At 30.6% G+C, this 24,279-nt stretch overlaps 3 protein-coding genes and 1 long non-coding RNA gene across 4 annotated transcripts; 2 read left to right on the top strand and 2 right to left on the bottom strand.

Annotated features, from left to right (window-relative positions):
- The first annotated feature begins 1,660 nt into the window (after positions 1-1,660).
- DSI-1VOC (dessication-induced 1VOC superfamily protein) lies at positions 1,661-2,453 on the top strand. Its single transcript, XM_012209620.4, has 2 exons — positions 1,661-2,043; positions 2,145-2,453. The coding sequence occupies exons 1-2, from the start codon at positions 1,750-1,752 to the stop codon at positions 2,289-2,291; spliced, it is 441 nt and encodes a 146-aa protein (XP_012065010.1). The 5' UTR covers positions 1,661-1,749; the 3' UTR covers positions 2,292-2,453.
- A 1,004-nt stretch (positions 2,454-3,457) lies between these two features.
- LOC105628239 (ubiquitin-conjugating enzyme E2 7) lies at positions 3,458-8,893 on the bottom strand. The gene is made up of 6 exons (XM_012209621.4): positions 8,713-8,893; positions 8,512-8,614; positions 7,679-7,776; positions 7,488-7,588; positions 5,245-5,322; positions 3,458-3,759 (listed from the first exon to the last, which is right to left on the bottom strand). The coding sequence occupies exons 1-6, from the start codon at positions 8,753-8,755 to the stop codon at positions 3,682-3,684; spliced, it is 501 nt and encodes a 166-aa protein (XP_012065011.1). The 5' UTR covers positions 8,756-8,893; the 3' UTR covers positions 3,458-3,681.
- Positions 8,894-16,220: 7,327 nt separating this feature from the next.
- Positions 16,221-17,181, bottom strand: LOC105628240 (Pathogenesis-related thaumatin superfamily protein). Its single transcript, XM_012209622.4, has one exon. It carries the CDS (start codon positions 17,116-17,118, stop codon positions 16,366-16,368), a length of 753 nt encoding a protein of 250 aa, XP_012065012.1. The 5' UTR covers positions 17,119-17,181; the 3' UTR covers positions 16,221-16,365.
- A 2,185-nt stretch (positions 17,182-19,366) lies between these two features.
- On the top strand, positions 19,367-21,913 carry LOC149498813 (uncharacterized). Its single transcript, XR_016319902.1, has 3 exons — positions 19,367-19,835; positions 20,592-20,657; positions 21,560-21,913. It is a non-coding gene; the product is annotated as an uncharacterized LOC149498813 (long non-coding RNA).
- Positions 21,914-24,279: the final 2,366 nt, after the last annotated feature.

The following is a 24,279-nucleotide window of genomic DNA, read 5'->3' as shown; positions in this document are numbered from 1 at the left end:
GATTCACAATTTACATGTTTCTCATCTTCTTTGATTCATGTGGAGTGATGAGAAAAACGTATTATCATTTTCTTTTATTGTACTTGATAATAAATTTTTTTGAAATTTTTTTATTTAAAATCGCTCTCTTTATCTATATTTTGCTTTTGCTTTTGCTTTTTTTTTTTTTTTTTTTTTTTTTACCAGAGACGGAGAAGAAGGATTAAAATTCCAAAAAATCTAAGAGGTAAAGAGTGAAAATCTTTCAGAGAAATTTCCAAGCGTTTTCGTGGAGGAAACGTTTTCCAAATGCAAAATATAAAATTTTCGTGCAACGTAGCTTAATCATACAACTGATCAATTGAGAAAAATGCATAACCTCATTCTCGAAAATTCGCAGATTCCTCGCTTTCCAACCCACCATATACGAACTAAAAACTAATAATTCTGAAAAAAAAATCAAACGGATTAGTCGTAATAGCATGCAAGTAGAAAAAAAGTCACAAGAAACATCATCCACGATAAAGAAATCGGAAATCAGCTAGAACTCTCCGTTGCAACCACCAAGACTGAATATGGGGGCAATCACACAACAAACGCAACAAAGATTCGTTGCGAGCATTACAAAAGCTACAACTACCGGCAACGGAAAATCTACTGAACTCTAACTACATTAGGCTCTAATGATGAAATTTAATTTGAATACCACAAATTCATTTGCTCCAACACGGCGTCGCATCATGTTTTGTTTTTTGAACCATTGTCAACCATTGGACTTCATCTGTGGTAATTCTTTTCTCATCTCTTTCTTTATTTTATTTAGATTTTCTATTTAATAAATATAAATATTTTTGGATCTGTTAATTTTTTTAATCCTTCGATGAGATTCAATAGTTCAGAATATTGGTGGATATTCAAGCCAATTCTTTATTTTGATATTTCTTGATAATATGTTTTTATATTTTTAGAGCTATATAAGATATATTTTTTATCCATTAAAAGGCTCAATAAGTCGAAATAATACTACGGATTACACATATTGATAATTCTCCCATTGGCACACAAAATTAATAAAAATTATTATAGTCGAGAGAATTCAAACTCGAGACTTCTTACTCTTTTTATGGGTGAGAAGATGGATCAGACTACTTTTAATCGACTAAAATATATATATTTTTTTAAATATGCATTAATTTCCTTTAAATTTTTTCTAGTATATTAATCTCCTTTAAATAGGAGGATTACGAATCGTTAAAAAAAAAATTATTTCCTCATATCCATGTTTATGTTTGAAAACCTCTAAATTGCCCCTCCATTGTTTCTCCCATTTTTTTTTTTACCTCTTCCTAACTAATTTTTTTTTTACCTCTTCCGAACTAATTTATGCATTTGTGAATATTTAATTAAGAGATAAATAACAACTTTAACTCACAAATGCCCCATTCTTTGGTTAATTTGTAATCGATTTATATGTTATTTTATTATTAGTATAAATTTTTAAAAGAAATACTATATTATACTATAATATTAATAATGATTCAGATCCTTACCAGAAAATGAGTAACAGCTGACCATATGAGTTACTCAAAACATGCATTAAGGCCACGTGTGAGTCAAATCTTGCCCACGTGTAACTCTATACTCGTTCCTCCAATTTAAGCTCTCTCTCTCACGTACACAAAACACCACAGATAAAAAAAGAAAAGAAAAGGCAGGCAGGAAACTGAAAAACTCAAAAATCTGAAACCAACTCCCATTTCCTTTTCTAAAATGGCTTCCAATACTAATATCAACCCAGCATTTGCTTACACGGTTGTGTACGTGAAAGACGTAGCCAAATCCGTAGATTTCTACGCCAGAGCATTTGGTTATCATGTCCGCCGCTTAGACAACTCCCACAGATGGGCAGAGCTCGATAGTGGAGAGACCACCATAGCTTTCACTCCGGTCCACCAACATGAGACCGATGATCGAAGTGGTGAAGTCCAGACTCCACGGAATGGCCATGAGCGACCCCCGCTTGAAGTTTGTTTTGCTTATGCAGATGTAGATGCCGCGTACAAGGTATAGGGTATAACAAAAACGATTTCTTGTGATTGATCATACAAAAATCATGGACTAATCTTGTTATTTTGTTCTCCATTTATGATTGATGGGATAAACAGAGGGCAGTGGAGAATGGTGCGGTGCCGGTGAGCCAGCCGGAGGAGAAAGAATGGGGACAGAAAGTGGGGTACGTCCGTGATATTGATGGAATTGTAGTGACGATGGGAAGCTATGTCAATGGTGCCAAACCTGCAAAGCAAGAATGAATAATTACATGTTGTGAGATATATATATAGATATAGTAGATAAGAATAAGATACATGTTATATCACTCTACAAAAATAAGAATTGATTTTGTGTTTGAAATTTTGAATGTCTTTTTAACGAGGGTTTCTCTCAATTTGTGAAACTATCCAAATATTGAAAAAGTTGCAGTCGCTATATATATGTTTATACTCTTTTTTTTTTTTTTTTTTTTTTTTTTTTTTTTTTTTTTTTTTTTTTTTTTTTTTTTTTGTCTTTAAGAGCGCCACAACAATAATAAAATCTGAAGCCCTTTCTTCTTTTCTATGTCAAGCTTTCTTTTCCTTGTTTAGGTTCCGCTGCAATTTTGAGAGAGGGGTCAAGTTTGTATGGAGGAAAGTAGAACAAATTTAATTTTTCCACAATTTATAATAAGGAAATACTTATCTACATCCTATGGATCTTCATCTCATAACCTACCTGATAATATTTTTGACTATTGGAGGAAAAAGAAAAAAAAAAAGGAAAACATTAATAATATTTCAAAAACGTATAAAAATATTCTTTATGTATTGGTTGTGTGTGGGTGTGTGTGACTATTACATTCATATAACATCGGATAGGAGAAAACCATAATTAATTAAAAATTATGACAATGTAAAATACTTTTTCGAAATTTAAGAAAAGAAGATTGGATTTAATTGTCACAGGCGACCCTTTATTTCAAAGCCCGCGTTTGCGCGGCTAAATTAGACATTAGACACTGCGAATTAGGCGTTCTGTTTATCACATTTCAAATATCCTAATATACAAATTCATGCATGTATCATGCATTTGAATTTTTAAGTTTTAATTTTAATAATATTTCGCTTAAAACATTAATTAAATATATAATTAGTTTAGCTACTTAAATAATAATTTTCATTTATTTTTTAATTATTTAATAAATATTTAATCGATATAATTTTTACTTTGATTTGTGAAAAATCAAAGTGTTTAATAAACCAACGTATCTCAAATAAATCAAGAGAACAGAATGTCCACGAGTAAAAATGCGAAAACTTTGAATCTCTCAATTGAGCCACCCAGTCGCCAAAAATCAACTTCCGACCAAGCCAATACACGAAAACCATATCCAGAAAAAAACAAATGTTGAACAAAATTTTTAAGCTACCTAAACACAATGACATGAAAACACTTGAAGATGGAACACTAACCAAAATGTAAAAGTACACAACTGTTCTTTGAGATATAACAATGACCCAGCAAAGAAAAACATAAATGAAGAGACACAAGTCAGAATCTCAACTGTGTTCTACAAGTATAACAAATTACCCCCCACAAAACCCCACCATAATAAATTAAGACATTTCTTGGTACATGCAGACAGAGGAGAAACATTCGGAAGAAAGATCATAACATTTCTTGTGATCTTCTCACGCAGCGGCTCACTTTTTTCTTGAATTCGTCTCTCCTGTCTCTCCATTCCTTCTGCATAAGACATTGAAACCTTAGGTTAAAGACAAATGTAGGAGAACAAAGCTCTTTTCTAGATGATGCTTAGGAAGGAAATAGGTTCTCTTTTGCCTAAACCATTCACCAATCCCCTTCCCAACAATGATTCTAAGTAAGAAAACAATCCAATGACAGCAACAATCTACTACTTAGGAAAGTAAACAGCTCAGTAATGTGATGAACAGCAAAAGTCCACAAACAGTTGTCACACGATTTGATTTTACAGTCTGTTATGACATCTCAATATACATTGAAGTTATAAAAACGTGAAAATATCACAAAAAAAAAAAAAAATTGGATTCTTTGTAAACCGAATCAAAATTGAAAATCCTATTTGAAGAATTGCATTCCATTCCGGATTCCAAAGAAAATCAAACATGGCCTTGGTGAACACAGGTCAACAATATTCTGATGTCAACTATTTGTCAGGACCAACATGTTGCATGATCCATTTAAATTTCAACATTAGTTTATTTTATTGGCTTTACTCTTTTGTTATCAGGAAACATTATTAAAACCAAGAAATTGTATAGCACAAGTTTCTTCTGATACGAAACATAATTAACATAATTCAATCAAAAAGACCATAGTGTCAACAACACTGCCACATCAGAAACCAAGAAGGAAAGGTAATGGTCTTTTTTTTGTTTAAGAGGAAAATAAAATAAATGAAGATTTATTAACTTTGTATTCTTTGGTTTGAAGGTATTGGGATGTAGGACTAAATATAAAGAATATTTTAAATTGTAATTTTAGATGATATAACATAGATGATATATCATAGATGATATGGAAGGGGCCAGTTTGGGGTTTTTAAAAAAATATAAAATAGATGATATGGAAAAATAGAATTTTTGATCCTCCCCAATGCCCCAATTTGGTGGATTGAAAATAAACAGTTTTGGAAGGTTTTCAAGCCCTCAAATAACCATAAAACACCCTCCCATCACTCAAATCATCTTCCCAAACAACACAAAAACTTAACCTTGCTCTCCAAAAACTCCCATTAGAACAAAGGGTAAGGCTTAGTGGAACACAAATTATAACCTAATCTGATGCACATAATGAACAATTTGTTTTTAGTAATATTGCAGGTCAGCTTAGCACACATAATGCAGAAAATAGCAAGCCTGTGAAAAGGAGTTCAAATTTGACCAAATATAATCTATAAACTTCCACAAGAATTGTATATCAGAGAATATGCATTCAGGATATGTAAGGCGTTAAAAGTCAGAAAAATGGCAACTGCTCAGCTACCAATTACAAACTTTGTTCAACCAAAAATAATATCATATTCAGCAACTTTGTGCATGATCCATCAATTAGCCCATTGCCCGCATCCCTAATTAGTTAATTTGACATGTATGCATGTAAACATTCCATGCGAAAGAAATAACAAAGGTATAAAACCTTCATAAGAGATAGTTCAAATATAGCGATAGAATGCCAATTAACACTTACTGCAGCTTCAACATTTGCTGGAGATTCGTCGTTGGGACTGGAAAGCATTGATATGATACTCAAAACTATGCTCTCAACCTGTCAAAAAAATATATCTGCATCTGTAAAAATAGGTCATAGCTAAAAGGTGGAAAGAAATATCATGCTTAACAAATATGATAATATGACTCAACTAAGAAATACCCATTGGTGTTGTTGTATCACCTCATTCTAATAGCATACAATTACATGTGCTGGTTCTCATTACATTGCCAACAACAACCTTGGAGATTGTTTTATTACATTTCCAAATAAAATTTAAAGGACAACAATAAAGAAATAAGGAAACATAAAATAGGAGGTAAAATCAATGCATCACATGGTATGGCTTACATCAATGGGATCCAAGACATTGACGGATACATTTATTATTTGTTTCACTTGTAATTACCACACTCATATTTTTTCACTACCTAATTGATTTCTTGACATGAAATATTGGTGATAAGTTCCATAGTAACCAGTTGAAACATTTGGGCAATTTGAAACATAAATCATAAAATAGGAGTTAGTAAAATTCAAAAGCCCCCGATAAAGGCAATTAATATTCCATGTGAAGAACATTTTGGATTTCAAAAACAGCTAGATGATAGGAAATCCATCTTCTGGAATACTAGTGACTTTCACAAACCAGATATATTTTGCAAGGATAGAAAAGGATACATAGTCATCAACAGTGAAGTTACCATAACACCCCCATTGAGGAACCTATAAAAGGATTCAGCTTTAAAAGACATGAGAAGCCCTAAATATATCAAACAGCAAGCAGCTCCTACAAACATAAAATTATTCCATAGATAGAATGCTTGCATGTTCCAACCAACTATGCTTTTTCCAAAAAGCCTTTCTTTTATAATCGAGAAAGTTGCTTTTCAGTCAATAGCACCACGCTTCAGAATTCTAAAACCCTATTTCCGGTGAGATAAGCCTAATAAAGCCTGCCTAAAGATACAAAATTAAAATTCGAAGGCTAATAAGACTCTCCTATTGACACAATTGATGCTGCATTCTTCTACCTGTTTTGTGTTTTTCCTTTCAGTATTGAGTTTGAACATGGCCAGCCATGTAATTGCAACTAAGATGAGATAATTTTCACTCAGCATTCCTCACTGCATAAGGGCTTCCATTTCTTTTCCTTCTCCCCTCTATTGAGCAAGAGCAATGTGTTTTCTTTTCTTTTTTTTTTTTTTTCCTTTTGTGCAATCCATATGCTGCACTGCCACTACATCTCCCTGTTTGCTTATTCTCTTTATTTTTTTTTTTCTTTTTTGATGTTTAACAATGATATCTCATCATATACATAATTTTAGTGTCCAATTTATTATATTCATTTGACGAATATCTCATTAACGGATCATGTAATTTTATGCTTCGCTATATTTTATCATAGGAATGATTCTTAATTATTATAAAAAATGTGTATCACTACAGTGACAATCTACTGACATTATGGTTCAAAACTTAACAAATTAAGAATTTCAATTCGAACTTGACAGAGTTGTTTATGTTAAATATCATTTTGTTTTTTTGTTCAGCAAAATTGATTTAGGATTTGAATGACATAAAAACAGAATTTATTTGTCATATAGCTTGCGTCGAACATTTAACACATAAGAATTGTTTATAAAAGTTTTGTATCCAAGACTGAATATTTTAATATTAGTTCACAAAGCAATAATTGTTTCTAATAAATAATGAAGTTATCAAATTCTTCTACTCAATAAGGACTTCTTTAGACATCCCACTAGGAAGATTTACAGATAAATTATATGGGAGTTTAGGAAAAAAAAATATATTGCGGAAGGTTCGAATTGAGATTCTTAAATTGTTCAAGGCTCAAATTCTAACATTTTGGATATTAGGATCTTAGTTGAAATTAAAGTTGCTACAGGGCTCCCCTTCCCTAAACAACCCACCCCCCAACCCTCACAACAAATATTTATATGCATCGTAGACAAAGAGGACTAGATTTTATTTAATATTTTATGCTATGATTGTTTTAAATGATAATAGGTGACAGATTTAGTTGATTTTCAGAATTCTATCAAACTTAAAAAATAGACCTCTGTTCTAAAAAGCAAATTCAGGATTTCATTTCCTTGATTCAGATCACTATTTGACAAGTATGATTGGACTCAGTTGAAAACTTTCAGTTTCTAAATGCATGTTTCAATTTCCAAAGAGACAAAGTAATTATGACATACAGTATGCACAGGCATCCAGCGCTCACTTGCAAGCTCGTAACCATTTGGATCATCACCCGGTGGATGAAGAATTGATATGCAAACACGCCCATCAGGATAAACTGCAATTCCAGCAGCAACTAAAATCAAACCTTGCCAATTCAGAATGAGAAGAGCAAATTCAAATTACAATGGGCAGAAAATTGACCAACCATTCGGATGCCATATCTCTGAAGTAAACTTCACTGTTGGAGGACTATTGGGATAATTGGAAGGAAAACTCATAATGGCATTAAAGAATCCCCCTTCACTGCCATCAAAATAATTGTAAGGGATAACATGATAACAAACAAACATCAATCCAGTCAATGACTCCACACTAAGCTTGATAAATGCTGTGATAAATCACATAAAATTTGAATGATAACAATAATGATGATGATGATGATGATGATGAAAGAAGGGGAACAAGGGAAAAAATTTACATTTTCAATTTGCTAGCTCAAGGAGCTAAAGAAAATAAGTACTAAAAATCAGCTAATTATCAAAGCAACAAAACCAATATTAAGGTCCAGTAATCAACTTTCAAAACCAGAAAGCAAGAAAATAGTTAAGCTAAAACAACAAAAAGCTATAAAAATGGAAGCTTTTACTACAATCAGTGATTTAGCTTGGAAGCTGACAAAACGACATTGAAAACTGAATTGGAACTTAAAAAGCTTTAGTTAATTGAAATATCTCAAAAAACTCCACAAATACTTTATCTTCCCACGACCGGAACTTAAAAGATTAAGATCAGGCTAAAACACTCAACTGAGCACACACGAAAGTAAAGCCACCAACTCGCAACAAAAACCCAGTTCAATTAATTAAATTTCATAACCCAAACCTCCAATAAAAATCAATAATTCCACCCTTCTCCCTCCCCCAATCTGATCAAATCAAACACAATCAAATACCAAAGACCCTATAAATCAAATCAATAACCCATCAAAAAAGGAACAATTAAACCCAATCAAATTGCAAAAAAACAAACAGAACATACTAAAGGGTATCAGGCGGTCCAATAATCGTAACGCTCCATTCAAAGATATTATTCTCATCAACCAAACCCGCAGAAAACCCATCCACCGGGTTTTTACAAAGATCTGCAGCCAACCAAAACCACCCGATCCAATCAATTCAACTAAAACCAAATCCAACAAAAATTTACAAAACAAACAGATAAAGATCGTTAGATATTTACCTTTAAGCTGTTTTTGAAGGAGGAGGCTGGCTTGAGATGCCATATGTGAAGGGAGCCTTTCGATAGAGAAAGATAGTTCTAGAGAGAAACGAAACAAAAGAGAAAAACTTCACAGTTCGTGGGCATTTATAGATAGATGGATAGGGAAAAAGAAGGTTCTGAATTTGGACTCTCCTTCTTGTGATGCGAGCTCATTGCATTGGTAATGGTTATAGTTGTGTGATTGTTTGGACTTAGGCACATGGGCTAGTCTTGATTCAGTACGGACTATGTAATTGTGCAGTCGGGTCATCCATTCAATTGTAAGTTGACACGTATATTGCTTTCTGTTTTAACGGATTTTTAAAAGTAAGTTGGGTGTTTTATTAAAATTGAAAATTAAATATTACAACTAAGAATTGGATTTTTAAAAATTGTTATTAAATGATAAAAGTCCTAAAATATGTGGATTTTTAAAGTCATTTAAAGAGTTCAATTATGACAGCATAATGTCTCTTTCAATAGTGTAGAATGGACCTTTTTTTTTCATAGAAAAGGGTGATTACAATTGGCTTAATACGAAACACATAAATCTAATTATAAATTGTGTTTTTTTTTATTCATTGCTTATTAACAAAAAAAAAACCCTTATAATCTTTCTTTTTTATCAAAAAGTGCACGAAATTCATTATCAACCTACTTGATTCTCTTTTGAATACGAGTTTTCTCTAGCTTCATTCGAAGAGCCGAAAAGAAATATTAAATTTATGGTATTTTCATTTGTCGAAGAGTCTTGTCCATTTCACATATGTTTTTTATTCATTGCTTATTACCAAAAAAAAAATATCAATCTTTCTTTTTTATTAAAAAGTGCGTGAAATTCGTTATCAACCTACTTGATTCTCTTTTAAATACGAGTTTTCTCTAGCCTCTTCAAAGAACCAAAAAGAAACACTGAATACATGGTATTGTCATTTGTCGAAGAGTCTTGTCCATTTCTCATATGTTTTTTTTTTCTTTTACAAATCATTTTGAACGGATTTCTAAAAAAGAGTTAGATACGATGTGAAAATTAATTTCAGATTATGAAAAAGTTTCAAGACAAAAAGTGAATTTAAGAAATCATAGATTTTATTCAGCAAAATGTTAGAGTTGGAGTACAAGAAATATAAAAGTAAGAATGGGAGTTAGGGGAGTAATCATCACAACCAATACCTAGGTTTACCGGTGATAATTGGAAGGAGGAAGAAGAAGTAAACAGTCAACAACTTGATTGATATATTTGCCCAAAAACTGAAGAGTTCGAAAGTGAAAACCCTCTCAAAAGCAAGTAAAGAAATCGTATTAAAATTTATAATTCAGATAATTCTATCTTATGTTTTGAGCTGCTTCTTACTTCCTAAAAGAGATTTGATATCAATTTGAAGCTCTTATTGCTGGGTTTTGGTGTGAGCAAAAAAAGAAGGGAGAGGGATATCCATTTGAATTTGGTGCAATATTTGCAAATTTTCAGACAAGCAAAGTTTTTATAAAGCAATATTTGGCTGCTAATCGAGAAATTGATGCAATCTAGGTGGTTAATTAAGAAGGGGTCTCATTGATTAGTAGGTAATATGAACAAAATCACAAACTGAAAGATAAATGGTTGTCTAATGAAGACGATTCTCAAATTTATATTCCTTCTATTTAGCTAGAAGAAAATTCCATAGTAATTAAACTAATTGACCATATAAGTGCTTGTTACACCGGAGCATTCATTCTTTATTTATGTCTTTTGAATTTCAATAGATTCGTGAAATTTCATGTAAAACGACACATATATCATTAAGCTCTATGACCTAAATTTGCAGATAGATAAATAGTCCTTCTTAAGTTTAGAATTTTAAATTTTTGATGATGCTATGGAACCAAAAATTGCCTCACAAGGTTAAACATTTCATAGTCATGGCCTATAATAATTTGTTATCAATAAAACTGACTGAAAGAGAAGAGATATTGAAATTTAATCCAAAATAGAAAAATGTGGTGAACATGAGGAAACAATAATGCGTGCTTATTTTTATTGCCCCTCATCTCAATTGGTGTGGCTATAAAGTCCTCTACGCTTTAATTTGGATGGCTCTTATGTTTTGTTTAATGAATATTAAAAAGAAGTACAGGTTATCTACGGATTATGGTTCAGTTGGTAATGCAGGTTGGACATCTGGAAAGAACTTTTGGCTTTAGTTATCACTAAACGCACTTACAGAGAGGGGCGAGAAGCTTAACTATGAACAAACTTTTATTGAATTAGATGATCCCTGATAATAAAATCCGGATAACTTGATTTAAAAATAAATAAATAAAGTGCAAGTTTGTTTACAGCTGATCGAATAACTCTCATTTTCACAATAAGATAGTCAAGTTAGAGAGCTTGAAACATAATAGTTCTATTCATTTTGTCTTTATATTAATAATTGCAAATTAAATTTTGATTTGAAGGTGGATTGTGTATAAAGTTCATAAAATTTATGCACGTAAATAATAAGGCTTTGTTTGTTTCTATAAATAACTTACAGGAAAATATTTTTTATTATTTGGAACAATAAAAGAAAATAAGTCAAGGAAAATAAGTTATTGGTCAATGAAAAATAAGTTAGCAATTAAGTAAAATGACTTACCTTTGTTTAGGAAAACATTTTTCTAACTTATTCCATAATCCCAAATTAGTTTTTTTGGTCCACAAAACACTCCATCTTGAAAAGATGCAATTGTGGGCCCGCAGTCTCTTTGAAGGTGTCAAAAATGTGCCGAGTGGCTTTGTTTTTGAAAGAAATGTTTAAAATAATTTTTTAATATGTCCATACCATTTAAAATATATTTTACATGACACTTTTTGCAACATGATTATTTTAAAATAATCATTAAATTATTTTAACAAAATAGTTTTTAAAATATGTTAAAGCTCATACATTTAAAATATATATTTTAGCAATATATTTTAAAGTAATTATACTACTTATATATTGTTAAATTATCTTAACATGATATGCACTATATTGTTAAAAAATTTAATTAAAAAAATTAAATCACATTATTAGACTCAATTAATCATTATTATAGTATTTATACTATGAGAATACATTTTAAATAGAAAATATAATTATTAAATTTATCTTTAATATAGATTACTTATGAATAATGTAATAGATGTAAAAGCATTATTTATATGATGAAAAATTAAATTTTTTTAATATTATATCAAATATTGAAAAATATTTTTCAAAAATGTTTTATATAAAGCCAAACGTCGAAAAATAATGTGTTTTCCTGCAAAATATTTTTCATGTAAAATATTTTTCTATAAGTTATTTTCCAGCAAGTTATTTTCCGAAAACAAAGGAAGCTTAAAATTGAAAAAAATAAAATAAAATTTTGTAAACTTATAAAAATAAATTTCATACCACAAATTTGTGCTTGCATGACGGAATTTACCTTTCTTTTTCTGTTTCCTTAAAGAGCAAGCGCTTGTGGGAAATGTGAAAATTTTATCTAGATCATATCCACGGTCCTACATATGGATCAATACAGTGAAAATTAAAAATTTTTATTAAAATAAGAGTATTTTTTTGCCGTACATTTAGAAAAAAAAAAACGATAAATTGAAACACTTTTTAGAAAATCTTTAGTTTCATTTATTTGGTCCTATGTGTGGGCCATGAACTCGATTTAAGCAAGTTTTTTTTCTAAAAATACCGAAATAGGAGAAGAATGAAATTACAAAATTGCCCTTACCACTAGCAACAATTTGGCCAATTTGATAGAATTTTCCAAATTGAATATTCAAAATTTATATAAAAAAAAAGCCTTGAGAAAGCAAATTTGAGTAATGATGTTTCCACTGTTAAGATCAATCCCCAGATTCTTAACTTCATATCCCTCGTGTGTTATTGTCAGACAATGGAGTTTGCAAGATGATTATTCATTAGTCTTTGTTTCCTTATGTATATATTTGGAAATTTTATTTGGAGTCTTTATTTTGGAAAAATAGTTTTATATTTAGAAAAATATTTTTGTAAAGCCTATTAAATAAATTTGATTATGTATTTTTGGTGATTATACTTGTCACCTCCTACACTCCTACACTTTGTGAGAGATCCATCGTGACTCATAATAACATATTCTCAACGACGACAAAAGAAGAAACCATTGAAAGGAAAATGAAAAATAGGCTTTTCATTCAATTAAACGAGGTTAGAATTGTCATTTCAAGGCATTTGCCATGTTGGTATGTAACGCGAATTAAATGTCTGTCCAACTAAATTTCCAGCTAAGCAAAAGTGGGTCCCACTCAGTCATATTATATTTTCCGATTATCCACTTTATCATGAGATATCCAAATGAAAAAAAATAAATAAATAAAAGTTCAGACATTCATTTGACAACATATTTCGTTAAGACATCAAAATAGAAAAAAAATTTAAGTTCAGACACCAAAAATATACTTAACCCTTATTAAGGATGTTTGATTTAATTGATTAACATAATTATTACTCCTTCCCTTCAATAAAAATAAATTTATTTCTATTGTACAAAAGTTAAAAAAACAAATAATATTATTTGATAATAAACTTTATTCTAATATATCCTTATATAAATTATATTGATCAGATATCATTTTCAATAAATAATTAAATGAAAAAAGTAATTAATAATAAGACATATAGTAAATAAGGATACATTAGAGAACTATTAATCAAAAAGGTAATTATAGTCCTAAAAAGAAGGTAATTTGCAATTTGGGATGAATAAAAAAAGAAAGTAAATCTATATTTCTAAGTGTTTGGTAAAATTATTACTTAGTTGTTGTTAATGTATCTAATTATCACAATAGAGATAATCAATACTTAATTCCAACTTTCAAAATAAATTACGGTTTGATTCCTCAATAAATTAACTATTCTAAGTTAATTGTTTCTACTTAGTATTAGGGGTAAGCACTTGATTAATCTAGTTGAATTAAACCGAACTACCTCAATTTTAGTCTAACTAATCAGTTGGGTTTGGATTTAGTTCGATTCTTTTAAATCAAATTAGTTATTTTGGGTGTAAAAATAAATTCAATTAATATTTAATAACTAAATCAGAATCGAAAATTAAATATTTTTTCTGACCAAATCGACTAATAACCGAATTTCTAAAATAGGTGAATAAACCAGAACAAATGAATCTGTTAATTAAATTTCAATTAATAATAACATATTGCACCCCTATTCTGTATTTTAGATTCACATATTAAATCCCGTTGATTTACTTTTATATCCTTTATATGCCAACATAAGAAATAACATATTTGAACTCATCAAATTTAAAGCAATTTCATCATGTAATGCTTTCATTTAAACTGTGGTTGCTGTTTCATCACCCTCGTCAATTGGAATATCATCAGGAATTGCTAAACATATATCAAGATGCCAGATATAGAATGTGATTTCTAAAATTTTTATTCAATAGGTTTCTTTTGTAATTTCTCATAATTATACTATATGCTCATATTCATATATAGATGTAGCTAGGATAATTATTTTAGGAGAGCTACACAAAATTTTTTAAGCTTTCAGAGGATCAAATATAATTTTTTTTTATGTTTTTAATGATTAAAATGTAATTTTTAATAATTTTTTTAAATGGAACCCTTACTAGCCTATGTCAAATACCTACTGAAATTTAGGATCCAAAGGACCAAGAGATTTGTATTTCACTTTAGCCTACTGAAAGATGCACGAGGTTATTCTTTAGAAGGCCTTTTTCTTTGTATTCATTTTTTACTAGAGTTAATTAAAGGCCCAAGCCCACATAAGCTTGAAAGGCCGAAGAGATCTTAAACTGACATCAGTTGGGCCTAGCCCTAATATAACGCTTCAGTCAGCCACTTGTTTTGACACTCAAAAGGCATATAAATTGTTGTAATTTACCTTGGTCGGAAAATTTTCATCATTTTTGTACATTTTACAATTTTATCCAAATATATATTTGAATATTAGGGGACGTGATTCGAATCTAGATTTATTATTAAGTTTTACATTCACTTATCATTAAATTATGTTTTGATATATTTATCTGAATATTTTTTGCCTATTTAATAATGCTTAAATTTAATTCTATCTTATAAAAAAAATAATTACGATTAGGACATAGTTAGTATGAAAATTTGTTAGAACAATAATTTTAACCATTCAAGAATTTAAGTTGACCAAATTTAAATAAAATAACTCCATTAAATGAAATGATAAAATTTAGAGGGAAAAGGGCGATAGGAGAAAGGGCAAAAATGGCAATAAATGCATAGGATACCCTAAGATTAAAGGACACGTTCACGTGATAAGCACAGTAAAAAAGATGTGGAATTTTCGAGAAAATAAGGGAAAAAGTTGAAAAAGATAAAAAAGAGCGAATGGTCCTTTTCAAAATGCATGGTTTTACACACACATGGCCTCTTCCAAACATGCACTGCCTGCCACCGTCAGATATCACGCCGCTCCACAGATCTTTGTCATCTTCTCTATTTGGCGCATTGCGCACCTCGGCTTCGTCTCTTCTACTTTTGTGTTTTTCTATTTTATAAAACAAATATATAAAATTTCACATTATAATTTATAATGCTAACTTTAATTAAGCATTTAATTAAAAAATAATAAACATAATTAAGGACATTATTAGTTAATAAACATAATAATAAATATGCATAACTTAATAATAAGTCTATATATGACCAAGATCCTGAGTTTTCAATATTTAAAAAATATATATAATAACAAGCACTAACCTCTTGTTTTGACAATATATATGATTTAAAAATATTCTAATTTTTTTAACTTAAAATAAGCAGTTAATTGTTTTTAAGTATTTTATTAATAAGTAACTAAAATTTACTTAATTTTTTAAAGTTAACAATACAAATATGATATTACATTTAATCAAATCAAATAATTGACATTTTATTTTAATAATTTATTCGACATTTTATTTATGATTTTGATTTATTTCAAATAAAAAGAAATATCTCTAATATAGCTTAATTTCATATTTAGATCAATTTAATTTTTTTTTTTGAATTTTAAAATTCACTTGAATGAAGTATATCTTGTGCTTTGTTTGGGAAGAGGGGAAGTAAAATAAGGGATAGAAGTAAAATAGAATGGAAAATATTCATTTTCCTCCGAAAATGGAGTGAAAATAATGTTAAATAGATGTAAAATAATATTTTACATCCTTCTGAAATTTTACCTCAATCCAAATAAGGAATTTTAATAATTTTAAGAAATTTTAGCTCTTTATTTTACATTCACCCAAACTTTACACCCATCCAAAGGAAGGCTTGGATCTATAATATGAACAGTTTCAAAATTTTAGAATTTATTTAATTCAACATTTACATATATTTTAATGAACTAATTCATAATTAATTGATTAATTAATTAAAATATAAAAATTGTATTATTCTAATATTATTTGTATATTCATAAAATAAGTAAATACAAGAAGAAGCCTTAATTAATTCAAGTACTTTAATAATTAATTAAAGAGAACCCCACACATACATCACATTGATAACCATTTTTCAATCCGATTCTCCACATCTCTCTCACGTACAGACAGAGACCACCACCACTTTCCTTTATTAGTTTTTGTTCTCTAATGGCAGAATATAACTTTAAGCTCACGCGGCGAAGAACATTCATGCATAAGAGACGGACTATCATGAGCATAGGTGAACGTCGCAGGGCAAGCATGCTTGAAGAATTCTGAATAACTCGATGCTCTGCAAGTTTGTGGATTGTTATAATGATTCCGGCAACAAAGCTCGTCGGTTCCGAACGCCAAGCATCCACTTTTACAGGCCACCACCGGACCATGACCCACCGGATACCTCACCTGAAGCTTTTGAGGGCATGTTGTCAGTAAGTTTGCTCGACAACCCACCACCGGACAAACACCTTTGCCTTCATGTGGAGTTATGGTCATCGGAAGGTTAAATCCGTCGACGAGAGAGACGCCGTAAGAGGAGAAGTCGTTATGGCCATGGTGAAGGCTGAACTGAGCGAGAGTTGCTGGAGGGGCACCACCGAGGCCGTTGCATTCTAGTTGGTGGTTGCAATCACCGGTGGCGCAGTGGAACTTGCCGTTGGTGTGAGTGCATCCGGTTCTAGCCCAGATCCGGCCAGTCCAGTGCTGGTTAGGGACGGGAAAAGAGCGGTGTGTTAGGGTGGAGAGTGGGAAGCCACCTTTTTCGAGGACCGGGTGGCCAGCGTTGGGTTGGATGGCAGGGTAAACGGTGAAAGGGCAGTTGTTGACTAGGGTTAAAATAAGAGGCGCAGCTTGACCAAAGGAGAAGAGGATAAAGAGAGCGGTGGAAATGGTAGAGAAGAGTACAGTAGCAGTAGCCATTTTTTAGGTTAATCGAGGCGAGAAAAGCTTGAGAAATGAAGAGCTGTGCAGCTTGCTCTTTATAAGCAATGAAAACGATGGTAACTGGTAAGAAAGAAGGTATTGCCTCGTGTTTTCAATGTGCCCTTTGCATTTTGAGGTGGAAATACTAAGATGCCCTTTTCATTAATTCTTTAATTACCCTTTGTTCTAACTAAGTACACTTGTTAAGACCAATCTTATTATGAAAAGAAAGCATTGCATTAGCTAACAGATAAGAGAGATGATGGTATGTATTTTCTTGTAATTTCATTTTTTTTAAAATAGTCTTGTGACTTCACATTTGAACCTTAACGTGACAGAAATTAAAAAACAGTTCATTTTGCTAATTTAGCCCTTGGAATTCTTTTTTTTTTTTTTCTTCTTCTCCATCACGTTTTGTAGGGGTAATGTTGTCCATTCATTTCTTTAAATATGAAGTATACTACTTACTACGAACTGCGAGTGGTTAGAAAATTAGGATTCAAAAACCAGGTATGGAATTTGAGTCCTAGGCGCTGTAGTTTTCACTAGGCGCGAAAGTATGAATCGAAAAAAATTTTAAAATTTTTTTAAAAAATATTTAAAAATTAAATTATTTGATATATTAATAAAATATTAATACATAATTGATTTTTCTATATCCAATTGATAAGTGTACTAATAGATAAAATTGAGAAAAATATAATTTTTTTAAAACGAGGATTTTTTTTGTCACATATTTAAAAGTTAACAGTGACTAGGTAGCCGAGGCACATAGGTCCATATAAATTAATTTTGTTTGGAGATTTTAGGTACTGGTCTCATAAATTATATTTCTAAACTTATACAGATTAAATGCTGAAAAGCGGTGGTGGTTGGTTTTTGAAATAGCCACTATACTAGGGAAGGATTAAAGTGTACGTATTTGCCAAGGAAGCAGATTTTGCGGGTACTTCAAATACAATTTGTTTATGTAATTACTGAAAATGGTCAGCTAATGATAATTATCTTATCTATTCACACAAACTAGGGAAGGATTAAAGTGTCACTCGCTGTTTATTATACTATCCTATGCTGTTTTGAGTTTCAAAATTAGCGAATGAAGAAGACTTAATTAATTACTTTAACGGTAATTAGATTAGAGTGTGGATGGCGACAAAAACAGTTGGTAAAGAGGATAAGCACAAACTCTTAATACGAGGTTGCTGTCGGTCTGTAAAGAAGACCAAAATCGAAAACCTTTACATATGTTGAACAATATTTGAATTCTTTATTTGTGGTTTCGTTTTCAAAAAGCTTCTTTGTCAGCGATGCCACGTATTATATATCTTTATCTTTCCATGGTGTGATTTTAGGCCTGCGTCTATTCATCGCCACCTCAACCGGATTAGTGCCGTAATGATCTTGAGAAAAACTTTTGAAACTGAAATCAATTTTTTTTTTTTTTAGAAAATGACAGCTGTAAATTTTAATATAAGAAGTGAAGATACTCCTAAAATACTAAAAAAAAATCACAGAACTTTCGGAGAACAGACAATCATCGGAAATGTATATGGACGAAGAGAGTTTAAATCCTTAAAAAATGATAAACAGCTTATATAAAAAAAAAGATAACACAATTTCGAAAACAGAAAAAAAAAAAAAAGATTATACAACTTATCACTTTAGCTAAAAAAAAAAAAAAAAAAAAGGAATTGGTATATTCCAAATAAATTTACACCCTTACGTCTCACTTCAACTCGAGTTCGGCTGTTTGGGTCAAGCCCACTTCACATTGTTAGTCCTTTTTACCTGGGCTACGTCAAACACTGGGCTCTTCTGAAATGTCCCATCGCGAGTCGAGGCCCAAATCATGGTCCACATGGCCAATATTTTTAAACATTTTGTTTAATCCTAGCCGTTCAACTCTTTAGATCCATTTGGAATTTATATTTGAGAAATATTGGAGGAAAACTCCCTCATTAACAATAATTAATTTAAAATTATTTTTAGTTTAAATGTGAAACAACTCGAATTTTTATTTTCAAAGATTTTCCAATTAAATTTAATAAACCGACAGCTTGGAAATTTATTTTAATATTTTAATGTGAACTCTGTGGGAAACCGAACCAAAAATCGATTGAAAAACCCGTAAACCAATTGGAAACTGAAGATTTGGGCCGAACCGAACCGAATCGAACCGGTTCGACCCAAACCATCTAGAATTTTCTTTTCTTTCTATTTCTAGCGCACCTCACTCCCCTTCCCCATTTTTTTTTTCTCTGCGCTTCCCGATCTCCGGCGACACCATCTCCGCCACCTTCTTTTCCTTTTCTTTCTTCTTCTTCTTCTTCTTCTTCTTCTTTTCCTTTTCTTTCTTTCTTTCTTTCTTTCCCCTTTCTTCTTCCCTGCACCTGCATTCGCACCACTGTCCAGCAGCTCCAGCAGCTCCAGTCGAGCGCCACTGCCGTTCTCACTGCCGCTCGTCACTGGAGCAGCTCTGTCGCTCGTTCCGCCTTGTCCTAGCTCACGCAGCGCCACAGATCGCACAGTCAGGCCCTCTGTCAGGTCTGGCGCGCCCACAGCAGAAGCTCCAGCTGCAAGTCTCGCTGCCAGCCGCCTCTCTTCGCCTCTCTCCGCCTCTCTCCGCCACTGCTAGTTAGATCCGGCCACAAGCAGTTGCTGCCCTTCAACCCGGCAACTCCCATTCTAGCAATTCGACAACAACTATATTTGGGGTATAATTAATTTAAATACATTTTAGTTAATCGATTTAATTTTATTCATGATAGTTAATTAAAGTTAGTTATTTTAGTTAGTTTAATTTTAACAATTTTAGTTAATCTAGTTAATGTTAGTAATATTAGTTAATTAAATTAATTTTATTATTTGTAGTTAATTAATTTAGTAATGTTAGTTAATGAAATTAATTTTTATTAATTGTAATTAATGAGTTAGTTAAGTTTAGTTAAGTTAATGTTAGTAATGTTAGTTAATTAAATTAAACTTATTACTTTGTAATTAATTTAATTTGGTAAATGTGGATAGTTAATAGCTTTGAAATTTTAGTGTTGATTTAATTAAGATAGTTTAAACATAATGTTATTGTGTGGTGATGTTGAGTTTGATGGAGGATGGGAAATTTGATTGATTGATTGCCCGATGGATGGGCTGTGTGGTTTGGAAATATTAGATATATTGTTGATATTTTAACAGGTGGATAGTCCAATTTTTAGGGGAGATGCTGCCGAAATTTCGGTAGAAAATAAAATAAATTTTAATAGAAAATAAAATAAGAAATAAAATATAATTCAAACGAAAACAAATAAAATAGAGTCAGATAGAAAGATAAAATTTTAGTACAGATAAGAAATTAGATATCGAGATTAAATTACGTAGAAAAATTTAGAATATAAAATAAAATTCTTAGAAGGGTAAGGAGATATTTTGTCTGATAGAATTATTTCTTTTTGTGTCATTCTTACTTTGCTTAGATCGCCCGGGTCCATCTAGTACTCCTCCAGGACAGAATCAAAGCTAGAACTTCGCTCTCCATCACTGTGAGTAATAATAAATAATGCATATCAACATTGCATATGCATAACATTTATTCATAAACATTATGTTTTTATTTACATATTTACAATATATTACAAGTATTTTATCATATATATTAAGTTACGATCATTATAATTATACTTATATATAATTGTGCATTTGGATGAAATTGGTGTAATACGTTGAAAGAATTGTTTGATTACTTGTGCTGTGCATATACTGTGCCTTGTTTGTGTGGAATTAGGATGAAGTGGGTCACCATGGGTTTGTGAGACTGTTTCTGTTATACGGATCCTGATTCTGATTTCTGTTATATTCTGATTCTGTTATATGGATCCTAATTCTGTTTCTGTTAGCCGGGTAAATGGGAGATCGGCGCCCCCTCGTGCACCTGATAATTCTGTTTGTTCTGAAACCACAGGATGGCCGCTTGTTGTTGCGCACCTGAAAATCTAGATTTGATTGCAGCCCGCAGGGTGGCCTCCTGTTGTGAGCGCTTGATGATCTAGATTGGATGGAGACCACCGGGTTGCCTCCTGTTGGTATGAAAAAAAAAAAAAAAAAAAAAAAAGAGAGAATGTAAAAACAATGAGAGGGCTGGTCAAGTGAGGATTAGACCGGCCGGCCAGTATGGGGGATCGGCTCCCTGGTGCACATGTGAGAGGATGAGCCATGTGGGAGGACGACTCATCGGGGGTTCGGTGACTCCACTGACTAATTTCCACGTGATGTGATTATTTGAAGGTGATATTGTTTGTGGGTGCTGATGTAATGTCATATGATTGACTGTTGTGTGTTCATTCAGTATACTAGGGTGCATTTTGCTTGACTGTATGTGGTGTGTATTATTTATTATTATTCACTGAGTTGCAAAACTCACCCCCCTTTTCTCCAAACCTCCCAGGTACTAGGAAGCAGCTCATTCGACTGAAGCTCTGCAATCTTCTCCGCAGAGTTATAAATGTAAATTTTATATTTTTGTTATTTAAATTTGGATGTGCTAATTATTCTATTATCAGAATATTATTGAACTCCGCAGTTATAGGGTCGTGTATTTCAATCGGGCTCTGTCGTATGCGTTATTGTGTAAACGACTTGTTATATATTAGATGCAGGTGGATTAATATAACCATATTATGAATATGACTTATCATGATTAGGCCCAAACTAATCTTTAATTAAGATATCTAAAATTGGGCCGGATTGTACAATATTTATATTTATATCCTAGCTGTATGGGCTTACTGTTCCTGTTAAATGGTGTGGCATGTTTAAGTAGAGTAGTTTAGGCTTACTACGGGCCTCGGGGGCCTTAAGCTTACCTGGGCCCTAGTGCCGGTCCGGCCCACGGAAACGGGTCGTGACAAAATGTTATACACTTTATTTATAGAAAATCAAGGACAAATTATAATCATTTTGTTAGGAGGCATATTAAACTATATAATTGTCAATAATTATTCTTTTATAATTTAAGAGAAAATGAAAAAAAAAATATTTGAATGTGATAATTCTATTTCCAAATAACTAACATTAGAAATTTACATAAGCTAAAATAAAATATTAAACATTAAATTTTAATTATATATTTCAATGGTTTAGTTTTATATATCACTTTTCTTTTATAACAAACATGAATAGTCTCACAAGGCATATTAAATAGGAGTATATTAGAGAATTAAGAAATTAATTATACTTTAAAAATAAAAATGGCTTGTAATCTATGATAAATAAAAAAAGAAATATAAAAATAAAGAAATTAAGTTTATCTTTATAGTACAAAAAGGTAATATTTAGTAAAGGTAAAGATAAAATTACAAAAATATTAATTAATAATTCTTAATTTTCTTAAAATAATATGACTTTAAATAAATAAAATATAAAAATAAAAATAAAATAAATATTAAAAGAAAAAACTGAAAATACATAAGATTATGATTAATGATATTAATTCTAACTTTATCAATATTTAAATTAAAAGAAAATCAAGATAAACTCCATTCGGCTTTAATGCGATTTCTAATGATTCTTTACTATATATTTCCTTCATCTCATTTTATTTGTACGGTTTGATAGAACAGACATATTAAATAGTGAATAAAAATTATTTTGTCCTTCTTTACCCTTAATTCATTAAGATAATTAATTAAATTTCTTCGTTTCATGAACAATTATAAAAGTTATTATGGAAAAAATAATTATTTGTATATTTAAATTTAGAAACTTTAAGGAAATAACAAGTAAACAAAATGGGACAGAGGGAGTCCATTTTTCAATTTACCAAGAGATCCTAAGTTCAATTCTTAATGATATAACAGTTAATTTCCTACCCCTTATTGAGTTGTACTGCCCCTTATCTTCATGGACTTTCAAATTGTTCTAAATTTTATTATATATAATATCTAATGTCAAAAATATATATATTAATTGAGGCCTAGATTTCAAAAATGATTAGACACTCTTTCTTTCTGTCTTTCATTTGATATTATATATAATGAAATTTTTACGCTATGCCTATCAGCAACATTTACAGTACAACCCACTAAGGGTAACAATTGAAATTAATTACTGTACAATCCATTAAAAGGTAAAAATACCACTGGGACCTGTTCCAGAGCATCACCCTTACCACCAGTCTAGAGATCATTTATTATGACAATAAACATTTCAACAACTATCTACTTTCGTCTAGTAATAGTTACTTATTACTGCAGAACGTGAGCGAAAATTTTCGGTGATCATATTCCATTAAAGGAAAAAAATTGATAAGTTAAAAAGAAGTTATTTGGATGGATGGAATTTGAATCATCTAATATATATACTCTCTGGATTTGTCAGACTCCTTTGTTTAATCAGTCTATAAAATTCACAGACCCTATCATATGGCCTCAATTTCATTGTTTTGTTTTAGAAGTGAGAAATTCTTAGAGGTAGAGATTTTTTTTAATCTATAGTTTTCATTAATAATATCATTTAAATCATTCTATTTTTTTTAAAATATTAAATATATGGATTATACTTTTTCAATCCAATCGATTGAATGCAAAATTCCATCGATTGCGTAATTTATGGATTATAACCTTAATATATAAATTTACCTATATACTTTTCACGAAAAAATTTTATGATACTCTCGATTTTTATTTTGATGTATTGAACACTTTAACTTGTATTAAAAATTATAGTTTGATCAATTGAATACATCAACTTATAAAATTCTATCGATTAAGATTAAAGATTTATTAGATAGAAAAAAAAAAATGTAAAAAGTGTTATTAAAAAAGTTATACTAATCATATATCAAATAATATTTTATATATAAAAACTAAAAACCTTAAAAATTCAAATAATATTTTATATATAAAAATTAAAAACCTTAAAAATTGTTATTGCTATGAGATTATTATAACAAGTGAAATTCAAAAAATCAGAAATTTTTTTTCTCAAAATTCAGAAGTTAAATTATATACATGGTAATAGATTATACATTGCATAAATTTTATTCATTCCATGAATTCCACGTTCTACCCATCCAAATGATCTAGAAATTTTTGTATTTAAAAGACTTTGTTTTTTCTTAAAAAAAATTTGTTACTAAAAATAAATTGAAGAATGAGACAAAGCGAA

Source organism: Jatropha curcas, chromosome 1, assembly GCF_041381405.1.
Source record: "Jatropha curcas cultivar XTBG-Jc1 chromosome 1, XTBG_Jcur_1.0, whole genome shotgun sequence".
NCBI lineage: Eukaryota > Viridiplantae > Streptophyta > Magnoliopsida > Malpighiales > Euphorbiaceae > Jatropha > Jatropha curcas.
Note: the sequence above shows the minus strand (reverse complement) of the source record. Positions and strands in the feature narration are given on the sequence as shown.